A 12336-nucleotide genomic window follows, 5' to 3' on the forward strand; every position below is an offset into this window, starting at 1 on the left:
AAGCAATTAAGTAGCCGGTCTAATTGGACTTCCTTACAAGTTTAACAAAAATGTTGCCCAGTAAAGTGTCAAATGTCCTGCAAAATTTTCAGAATGCTCCTGTATGGCCTGCAAAATGTATAGCATGCATGCTCCAACCTCTGAAGTTTCATATTGATACGTCATATTAGTCACAGTCAAGATATGCCCTCAACAAAATGTTTGCATGAAACATCACAAAGCACTATCCTTATTATGAAATAAATAGTTACAGTCCATATTTCCTACAGCCCCTCTCCCACCAAATCAGTAATAGTTACAGTCCATATTTCCTACAGCCCCTCTCCCACCAAATCAGTAATAGTTACAGTCCATATTTCCTACAGCCCCTCTCCCACCAACAGTCCATATTTCCTACAGCCCCTCTCCCACCAAATCAGTAATATTTGCCAATGAAAATGATACCTCTTTAAATTTTCTAGATATGCTTTGGTAAAGTTAAATATAACAAATGAACAAAGTGAAATAAGTTTAACAAGAGATGTGTTTGTCAGAAACACAATGCCCCCTATTGTGCCGCTTTGAAGCCATAAATTTGACCTTTTTGGACCTTGAACGATGACCTTGACCTTTAGCCACTCAAAATGTGCAGCTCCATGAGATACACATGCATGCCAAATATCAAGTTGCTATCTTCAATATTCAAAAAGTTATTACCAAACTTTAACGAAGGCTAAAGTTTTAGGAACGAAAAATACGATGATATTTGACCTTTAACCTTGAAGAATGACCTTGACCTTGACTTTCCACCACTCAAAATGTGCAGCTCCAAGAGATACACATGCATGCCAAATATGTTGCTATCTTCAATATTGCAAAAGTTATAAAAGTTTAACCAAGGTTAAAGTTTTGTGACACACACATACAATGACTGACACAATGCCAGACAGACAGACAGGCCAAAAACGATATACCCCCGATCTTTCGATCCGGGGGCATAAAAATATCAAAGCATGAATTATGTCTCATGGGCACTGCAATTTCACTCAGAACAATACATCTACCAGTGAATATATATGTGTTTATTTATATGGATGTCAAACAATATTGTTACAATAAATTACTGGTACATTAAAATGTACACAGGTTATACATGTTTCTATGTTATATTAATGCTAGACTGACATACCTTCAAAGTAGAGCCATTAGGACCAATCAGGCGCTGCCGTCTCTTCACAAACCTGTCCTTGTTCCTGACGAGGCTGCCAATCTTGATGATATCACAGAACACCTCATCCTCCAGGACACGAACAGCCTGAAACAATAAGGCACGACATGCAACATTGAAATAACCATTTTGAAATAGCCATTGCAATAAATGGTAAATTGCTCATCTGAAGTAGCGTAAAGAGTCATTTTCAAAAGTAAATCATATTCAATTGAATTGTCATCTGTTATAATAGAGGACATTATGTTTGTATGATTAATGTTTGTAGAAAAAAATTGATGTGGCAAAATATTTTCTTTTTACTGATTGCTAATGATTCCACGAATAAGCCAATAATTCTGAAAATAATCATGTGCAAAAGTGGTTGGAAGGGCTGATATAACAATGTTTAGGAAGGGCTGATATAACAATGTTTAGGAAGGGCTAATATAAAAATGTTTAGGAAGGGCTAATATAACAATGTTTAGGAAGGGTTGATATAACAATGTTTAGGAAGGGCTGATATAACAATGTTTAGGAAGGGCTGATATAACAATGTTTAGGAAGGGCTGATATAACAATGTTTAGGAAGGGCTGATATAACAATGTTTAGGAAGGGCTAATATAACAATGTTTAGGAAGGGCTAATATAACAATGTTTATAATATTTTTTGTGTTTTAAATAACAGAGCAAGGCTGACAAAAAGTTTCCACTCAGTATATCTGACATCCCTCAGTATATCTGACATCCCTCAGATATCTGACATCCCTCAGTATATCTGACATCCCTCAGTATATCTGACATCCCTCAGTATATCTGACATCCCACAGTATATCTGACATCCCACAGTATATCTGACATCCCTCAGTATATCTGACATCCCTCAGTATATCTGACATCCCTCAGAATATCTGACAACCCTCAGTATATCTGACAACCCTCAGTATATCTGACATCCCTCAGTATATCTGACATCCCTCAGTATATCTGACCTCAGTATATCTGACATCCCTCAGTATATCTGACATCCCTCAGTATATCTGACATCCCTCAGTATATCTGACATCCCTCGGTATATCTGACATCCCTCGGTATATCTGACATCCCTCGGTATATCTGACATCCCTCGGTATATCTGACATCCCTCGGTATATCTGACATCCCTCGGTATATTTGACATCCCTCAGTATATCTGACATCCCTCAGATATCTGACATCCCTCAGTATATCTGACATCCCTCAGTATATCTGACATCCCTCAGTATATCTGACATCCCTCAGATATCTGACATCCCTCAGTATATCTGACATCCCTCAGTATATCTGACATCCCTCAGTATATCTGACATCCCTCAGATATCTGACATCCCTCAGTATACCTGACATCCCTCAGTATACCTGACATCCCTCAGTATATCTGACATCCCTCAGTATATCTGACATCCCTCAGTATATCTGACATCCCTCAGATATCTGACATCCCTCAGTATATCTGACATCCCTCAGATTTCTTAAATCCCTCAGATTCTACAAGTGTTACCCAGCGATTGTTTTGCCCGTTTGAAAAATGTACTGGTACGGACCCAATCTGAAAAAATTAGGTCGAAAAAGCCTGAAATTGGGAAAATTGATGTTATGAATCTTTTGTATGAGAAACCAATTCAAATATTGATTGACATGCATTTTGGCTTGAAACATTCAGTTTCAGTGCTCATTTGATTTTTTTTGGCAGATAAACAAAGTTGACAAAATTGTCCTTCCTTTTAGGAATTTTTGAGAAGTCTATTGGACAATTTTTTATATATTTTTTTATAGGTATTCTCTTTTCAAGTACTTTATAAAGAAGAACACAAATCGCTGATTACCTGCTCATATGGAACACTTCTAGCAAGCAGCTTTATAAGATCTCGAGCCTTGATGATGATGTATGGGTCCCAGGTTTTTCTGGTTGTGCTCACTGTCATTGATCCCTCAACTAAATCCAGCTCAGCTTTTAAATTCTAAATAGAAAACAAAACCAAGCATTTCAAATCAATTAATGTCCTTACTCATACATTAGGGCAGACCGTGTCTTATATGGAAACAGGACAGCCCTGATGGCCCTGAAGAACATGACTTTAAGATACGCCAATAATCAAAGACCAAACGTAGCAACATAGTTTTTACCTCACTTGACCCAGATTCCAACCTGACCTTGATAAAATCAAGAACAACATTCTGACAAAGTTTCATCAAGACTGAATAAACAATTGGGCCTGAAAGGTCCCGAGTCTCTCAACTGAGATACAAAGAAAGTGACCTGTTCTCTGCAGCCAATATATCATTAGAATAAATGTACTGACCAAGTTTCATGATGAGTGAACCATAAATATTACTTTTAGAGTGCTAACAAGGTTTTACTAAAGCCATATAAGGAAAATGCCCCGCCTTCTGGCGGCAATGTTTTTCAACCAACTGGAACCATTTTCAAACTCATCAAAGATATCATTGAAACAAATCCTCTGACCATTAAGTGTCATTTTATTTTAGATCAGACAATAAATTTGGCCTAAAGAGTGTCAACAAGGTTTTGCTAAAGACATATAAGGAAAATGCCCGCCCCTTGATTGCCATGTTTTTCAAGCAGCCTGAGCCATTTTCCAACTCATCTAAGATATTATTGGGACAAATCTTCTGACAAAGTTTCATAATGATTGGACAATAAATGTGGCCTCTAGAGTGTAAACAAGGTTTTACTATAAGGCATAATGCCCCATCCCCTGGCAGCGATGTTTTTCAACAGACCAAAACCATTTTCGAACTAATCCAAGATATCGTTCAAACAAATGTTCTGACCAAATTTCATGAAGCTTGGACAATATAAAATGTGATTTTAAGAGAGTTAACAAGTTTTTACCATAGGCATAAAAAACAAGATGTGTTTGTGAAACACAATGTCCCCCTATATGACGTTTGACCTTGAAGGATGACCTTTACCCTAGAAGGATGACCTTGACCTTTCACCACTCAAAATGTGCAGCTCCATGAGATACACATGCATGCCAAATATCAAGTTGCTATCTTCAATATTGCAAAAGTATTCATAAAATGTGCGATTTTGGCAACATATATTTGACCTCTGACCTTGAAGGATGACCTTGACCTTGACCTTTCACCACTCAAAATGTGCAGCTCCATGAGATACACATGCATGCAAAATATCAAGTTGCTATATTCAATATAGCAAAAGTAATTGCAAAATGTTAAAGTGGGCGCAAACCAACCAACAGACCAACCAACAGACAGGGCAAAAACAATTTGTCCCCCACTACTATAGTGAAACTGATGGATGCTCCCCGATGATGCACTTTGTCAATCTATATGTTACTAACCATCTAAAACAAGAGATGTGTTTGTCAGAAACACAATGCCCCCTATTGCGTGCTTTGAAGCCATATATTTTACCTTTGACCTTGAAGGATGACCTTGACCTTTCACCACTCAAAATGTGCAGCTCCATGAGATACACATGCATGCCAAATATCAAGTTGCTATCTTCAATAATGCAAAAGTTAATGCAAAACTTTAACCAAGGGACACACACAATGAATAAATGACACAAAGACAGACAGACAGGCCAAACACAATATGCCCCCGATCTTTCGATCCGGGGGCATAAAAATCTATTATTAGCCTCGGCGACCTTAACCTTGACCCTAGTTACCTCAAACTTCATCAAAAGGTAGAGGTCCATTCAAGATACCTACATGCCAAATATGTAAGAGATCGGTAAAATATTGAAAGCGCTATGAGAAACTTTAACAAAAGTGTGACGAAAGGAAGGAAGGAAGTACAAACTGGCAACTATATGCTCCCCGAAAAATGTCCCGCTCCCTGGTGAACATGTTTTTAATCTCATCTAAAAAAGTTTCATGATGATCGGATAATAAATGTGGCCTTTAGAGAGTTAACAAGGTTTTACAATAGCCATATAAAGCCCAGCAATGTTTTTTGCCCAATTGGGAAAAGTACTGGTAGCTGCCCAATTGAGAAAAATTTGCGCGAAAAAACACCTGAAATTGGGAAAATTTCCCGTCATGAAGTCTTCATATTCAAGCAAGTGTAACCATTTTCAAACTTGTCAAAGATATAAATGCGAACAATCTTTTGACAAAGTTTCATGATGATCAGGCAATAAATGTTGCCTTTAGAGTGTTAATCATGTTGATCATGAAATTTATAGAAACCACTGCGCCAAAATGAACAAAATGTTGAAAAAACCATGTGTAGATTTTTATTCAGATAAAGTAACATCCTCTGGCCGTGATCAAAAGAGCATGTACAATATCACAAAACACTTACTAGATGGCCCATCTGAAATAGCTATCCCGTCTGGCAAAATGTCTGATGAGTTAGCACAAGATTTCAATGATTTTTTTATAGATAAAGTTGAAGGTATTAGAAAAGATATTTCTGAACACGCCCTTTCTCATTCAAATTTAAAACAGAATAATAATAATAACCCAACAGGAGAAACATGCAGATTGACAACAACGGAGGAAGAAAATGAAAAAACATCATGCAATCTCAAAATAAATCTTGAGAGCTTGACCCTATTCCAACTTGGTTACTGAAAGAATGCAAAACTGAACTGCTACCAATATTGACAAAAATCATCAATCTCTCGATGGAAACAGCAAGTGTGCCAAGATCCTTTAAAACATCACGTATAAGACCTTTATTGAAAAAGCCCACCTTAGATAAAGAAACACTACAAAACTATCGCCCGGTTTCACTCTGCAATATGTTTCAAAATTATTGGAGAAAGTTGTCAGCAAAAGAATAGACGAACATTTGATAGAAAAAATTTAAATGAAGAAAACCAGTCTGCATACAGGAAGTTCCACTCAACAGAAACAGCTTTATTAAAAGTTCAAAATGATGTCCTACAATCATAAGTTAATAAAAATGTCACTGTCTTTGTTATGCTGGATCTCTCTGCCGCTTTCGACACCATCGACCTCAAAACCCTTTTAAACCGCCTCGAACAACAGTTTGGCTTTGCTGAAAAACCACTACAGTGCGTAGCTTCCTACCTATCTGACTGCTTCCAAACAGTGAGCATTGATAGCAAGGTATCAGAACCAGTGCTGCTGACCTTCAGCGTACCCCAGGGATCTGTGTTAGGCTCAAAATTTTATACCATGTATACTAAACCTGTTGGGGAAATTTGCAAATAACATGGACTCGGGCATCACTTCTATGCCGATGACTCGCAGCTCTACCTTTCGTTCGAACCCACCGATGGAGCAGCCCAAAACGAAACACTAAATCGAGTTGAAAAGTGCCTCCAAGATCTCGTGGATGAATACAAATACATGTATGCTCAAACTTAACACCGACATAGCAAGGTCATAGTACCGGTATTTTCAAGTCAAAATAACGCCAAGTACGTAGATGGGTTAACTGTTAAAGTAGGGGACTCCACAATTAAACCATCGCAATATGTTCGAAATCTAGGTGCTTGGTTTGATTCGAGAATGAACATGGAACACCATATTAATGCTATAAGTAGATCATGTTTCGGTAAGATTAGGCAAATAGGTCACATCAGGCAATATCTTACACCAAATGCCACAAAATCCTTGGTCTATTCACTTGTCACGTCTCGGCTGGACTATTGCAATGCATTGCTGTATGAAACACAAACATCAGCTATCAAGAAACTACAAAATGTTCAAAACAATGCGGCGCGTGTTATCACAAGAACATCCCGCTATAGTCATATAACACCGATCCTAAAAGAATTACACTGGCTCCCAGTAGAAACAAGAATCCACTTCAAAATTCTTACCTATGCGTTCAAAGCCTTAAATGGAAAATCGCCTGTATATCTGAAAAACCTACTTGAAGTCTAAGAACCAAGGCGAAACTTGAGATAAAAAAACGAAGCAACTTTATAAGTGATTCCAACGAAGATTAAATCCGTATCATACGGAGAGCGAAGTTTCATGTACACTGAGTGCTCCCAAACTCTGGAACTCACTTCCATCAAACATTCGAGGTTCTTCAACACTGAATTTCTTCAAAAAGGCACTGAAAACTCACCTCTTCCTCCAATCTTATGCAATATAAGCAGTGGTTTATTCATTTCATTATATAAAATCTCAATCAGCACGAACTGGAAAACCCACTTTTAAAGGAAGCATAATTATTCCTTTGGGGGGAACTGGAAATAACCCTTTTAAAGGAAGCATATTTATTCCTTTGGGGGTTTGTGGACTCGTGGTAATGGTATCCTGATGTTACCCTTGTCTCTGTTTTGTCTCTGTTTTGTCTTGTTGATCTTTCTAATCTATGGTTACTGTGCATGTTTTTTTATTTAGTACTTATAGTTCAAGTTTTAGATTTTACTGTTTCATTAATTGTCTTATAGCTATACACATAGGTTAGTTTTATAGCGTCTTGTTGATCTTTCTTACCATAATTACTCTGTGTTTTCCGACACTTAATTTGTTTTTTTTTCGTATCCGAAAACTTAGATACGAAAAATATTCACAAAATACAGGTGTCCAAAAACTAAGAGTCTAAAATTTAAGTGTCCGAAAATAGCGTCAATTGTATCATCGACTACCGGTAATAGCAAGTGCTTGTAAAATACCATGTCGTATAGCATAAATTACAGTTATATATTTGTTTGCACTGCATTTTTAATTATTTTAAATGCTTAATTTATTTGACAGAAAGTTACAACAAGGTTCTACTTTGACCAACGAGTTCAAAGATGAGCATGTGATGTACCGATACTTGCTAGTATGAACCTGTAATTAACGCATTAAAAAAGCAAACTATGAATTCTTTGTTTGTTCATTTCCGATAGTTGTTGTCTAACACCTTCCATTGTAAAACTTGCAATAGGGTGCATCACACTTTGAAGCGTTTAGTATTTGTCACAGTTATTTTACTGAGAAGGGGTAGTACCATTGCGGTAGATAATTGAACTGTTAATTGGCACTACCCCTGGTAATTGTCATAACGCTTATCAGTCTTCGAATTAGCCTATAAGCCCGTAGCCCGAGTCAATTCTTGGGACGGTCGGTCAATCATAAATGCATTTTAAATAGCCCGACCAGTCGATTGAATATTTTAGCGTAAAATAATAAACAAAGGGAAAAAAATACATGAACACCGGTCAGCCACTTTGGGTTAAAGACATAATCAATTGAAGTAGTCGGTACAAGTCGTTAGCAAATCAACACGTCTGAGGTCCACTCTTATAGAGACTCGGGAGATGGACTATTTTATTATTGATTTTTGACTGGTAAGCAGATAGAAAAACAACTGACGAAAAAGCTTCGCTACTTTCCGAAAATCATCAAGTCAGCAAACGTTGCAAATGAAAAAGTTTGAGTGATCGATTAGCAAAATAAAGCACTGCAATAGCATATATTTAAGCAATATGTTAACAAAATTATATATTTATTACGTATTTGCTTGGTAACTGGTTTTCATTTTTCTTGAATCATACGATATGCACATTTGATTTCATGTGCAAAACACTTTCATATTCTCGGACTGTTATTTTCGGATACAGTTTTGTTTTTGTCGATTTAAATTTATTTTTGACATTCTTTATGAAAATGTCTATAGAATGATGAATACACATGCAGTGATACGGATGGTATGATTTATAATATTTCGCATTGTTTTCACCAGAAGTTGCAACTAGAAAGACTAAAAAAATACAATAGGTTAGGGCTCAGGGCGCTAACAAAACTGTATGAAAATTGTTTCATGATTTAGGACAAATGTCCTGAAAAAAATTGACCATTTAGCCATTTGAGGAAACCTGTCCTGAAGAAATTGGGGCCAATCTGAAACACTGAGATATGGAGATGTCCGGAGAGCATGCCCAGTCTTCACGGTAATATATATAAACCACTAGCCCGAATTATTATGCTTTATTTGAAACAGCTAAAAAATCCAATAGCCCGACTATATAAATTATTAATTACAAGTAGCCCGAATAACATTTCACCAGACCCGGGCTGTCGGGCTTATAGTTAGCGTGAAGACTAAGCATGCCTTTGCTGTTGTTATCAAAAATAAATAATACAGTCTGTTGAAAATGGGACAGGCAAATGTTTTTACTCATTAGAAGTTATTTCTGATTGGAAATGAATATTTTTGTTTCTCCGAGCCAAAAAAGTCATAAAATGTTTGTTAACCTTTTCGGGCTATTGAAACTGTCTTCGGGCTATTAAAAATTCTATCTGATTAGCCCGAAGGGCTATTGGTCTAAAATATTTAGCGTGAAGACTGTTGCTATCAGGCGAAACCATTGTTTAATACCGGTTTACAAGGTTATTTACCCAATCACGCAAATGTAATGGTCCGTTGCCCTCAGGCATGCACCTGCCATTTTTTATGATGCAAATCTGGTTGTAAAACCCCAAGTTCAAAGTGTCATTAGATATCGACAAAATGACCGAAATTTGGTAAAATAGCGATGTTAAATATACTGTCCGAAAACTTAGAGACATTAATAATTGACGAAAACTCGTGTGTCCGAAAATTAAGGGTCACGAAAAATAATTATTTTTGCTAGAAAAAGGGGTGTCCACAAACTTAGAGTGTCCGAAAACATAGAGTAATTACTGTATATATAGTTACTGTGCATGTTTTTTCGTAGTACTTGTAGTATAGGTATAATAGGGTAGTTTTAAAGTATAATTGAGTAGTTTTGATAGATTCTTTTGAAACAATATTGCAAAATGAATTTGTATCTGTGATACGTTAAATGTTCTTATGTAAAGCGCCTTTAAACGTGCACTCTTGCATGAGAAGGGCGCTATATAAATCCGGTATAATAATAATAAAAATAATAACAAGGTTTTACTATGGCCATAAAAGGCAAAAAGTATGGTCATGTTTTTCAACCAATTGGAACCATTTTCAAACTCGTCCAAGATGTTCTGACCAAATGTCATGAAGATCAGAAAATAAATTTGGTCTCTAAAGTGTTAACAAGGCAAATGTTGACGCTGCAAAACGCATGACAGACAAAAGGCGATAACAAAAGCTCACCATGTACATATTGCGCTCAGGTGAGCTAAAAATGTGGCCTTTAGAGTCAGTGGTAACAAATTTAAGTTTATGACGCACATCGTGACGACAACCAGCAGACAACAAGTTATTTGATTAAAGGGCAATCATGATAGCTCACCATGAGCACTTCATAATCAGGTAAGTTTAAATAATCATTGTAGTTTAGTTATGGCAAAGAAATTACTTAGGAAAGTATGAAGATTACAAGCTGTAATTATTATTTCTGAGCTTATGGTTTGATCTTCAATAAAACCTTAAAACTTTAAAGGATATAATAACACTTACATGATCTGCCAATACTTTCTTCACCAATGGCCAACATTCCTGAAGATATTTCTCCTTGTACTTCGGAAACAAGGTTGCAAAAGAACTCTCTGCAAGAAGACCATGGGGATTGTCCTCTTTTGTTATGCCTGGATCCTTCCAACCCTCAGGAACAACTAACAGGTCTTCATCTGCTTTCTTTTTATCCATCTTTAGTTTATCTGAATTCAAGGATAAGTACTTTAAAATTAAATGAATTTTAACCAATGGCTTTCAAACGAGAATGAAAATCTGGGCCAGGTCAGCTGGTTAAGTAAAAACAATTTCAATCTGGTACGAAAAAAAGAAATGAGAATGGCTGTGTGGTTAATGTGTCGGCATCTTGAGCAAACCTTTTGTGCAGGTTTTGTTTACTATCAGGGTGGAAAATGGGGATAGCCTGTTTATAACTCTAGGTGAGTGAATTAAGACCTGCACAACTCAAATTCAAAACTTGGCATTCTGGCCATGCATAATAACTTTTTTTTTAAGTTTGAAACATTTGTATAAAATAAAATCCCTTCTTTATTGAAAAAATTGTCAACCTCAGGTCAATATTGACTACAGAAAATAATCCATTGTAATTAAGGCCAGTACTAGTGTGATAGAAATAATTGATATCAAGTCGCAAACAAAAAGTTCCTAACAGCATGTAATAATGCAATGTGTTGAAAAACATATTGAACCTAATCACCGAGTAAAATTGTCCATTAAATTTTTAAACATTCGGACCTGAGCGACACCTCGTGAGTAGCTTTGGCTCATTTATTAATGCAGCTCAAAAAAGAGGTGGCGTACGTGATTAATGGCCGTGATAACAAATTTATTGAAACAATACCAAAATGTTTTGTACACAATTATGTCAAAATTTGTAATACAATACATGGTTATCATATTAGCTTTTGCCCGAACATAAGGTTGCAAATATTGTCGTATTAATGAGTAGCTTGTATCATCATGATCAAGAAGCACAGACCAGATATGACGATGTACACAACGATAAAACTACCAGGTGAAATTCATAACACACAATTCCTCAAAACTTATTGACAGTTATCATATATAATTAAAATCTTAAAGTGTAATGATCAACGTTTCCGAAATGAACAATGTCCGAAATATAGTCATGTGTGGTTCCACGAAGATAATGTTAATGTCCAACAAAGATACAATGTTTCAACGTATTGATCGATTTATTCTCTTTTGGTGTTAGCATTTATATTCAAATATAACTATTTTCAAATAGTAAAACATACATTAAATCGCCAATGTTGTCATTTCACTTGACATGCTGCTTCGATGGTGAACATCGGCTTTCTACGGGAATCTCCGTAACGTTTATTTTTAGAATCCAATCTAATTCTGGGTGGCGCCGATCCACGGGTACTGCAGCGACGCGGTTTATCAATTTAAAGTGGCGAGTTTTCGACGTGTGAGCGTTGACGAGAACATTCCAATAATTGCCACGTACGGTTTATGAATTATTTGGTAGTAACCTGGTAGTAACATATCATCACTACAGTACTGTTTGTAAGGTTTAAAATGTGCTTTACGAATGAAAATACACATGGGTTTCATATGCAAGTATTTATAGTTTGTCATTTATTGTAAAATAATTGCGCAATTACATTAAAATAACTGTAATTTTTATACATTTGGATGCATACTGTAATATTTGGAGTTCATCGGTCAAAAACAAGATTTATCGTAAAGAGACTCCTTCATAGTTTGGCAAATGACAAACTGTCTTACAAAAATA

General features: G+C 36.3%; 1 protein-coding gene across 1 annotated transcript in view; it reads right to left on the minus strand.

The window, feature by feature from the left end:
• Positions 1-11923, minus strand: part of LOC127865209 (KRR1 small subunit processome component homolog) — a 29061-nt gene extending 17138 nt beyond the window's left edge. Inside the window, exons 1-4 of the mRNA XM_052405204.1 lie at positions 11834-11923; positions 10560-10759; positions 3053-3187; positions 1169-1294 (exon numbers count right to left, since the gene is read on the minus strand). Of these exons, the coding sequence (XP_052261164.1) occupies positions 1169-1294; positions 3053-3187; positions 10560-10748 (450 nt within the window). The 5' untranslated portion in view covers positions 10749-10759; positions 11834-11923. The remainder of the gene's footprint in view (positions 1-1168; positions 1295-3052; positions 3188-10559; positions 10760-11833) is intronic.
• Positions 11924-12336: the final 413 nt, after the last annotated feature.

This window comes from Dreissena polymorpha, chromosome 1 (genome assembly GCF_020536995.1).
Source record: "Dreissena polymorpha isolate Duluth1 chromosome 1, UMN_Dpol_1.0, whole genome shotgun sequence".
Classification (NCBI taxonomy): domain Eukaryota; kingdom Metazoa; phylum Mollusca; class Bivalvia; order Myida; family Dreissenidae; genus Dreissena; species Dreissena polymorpha.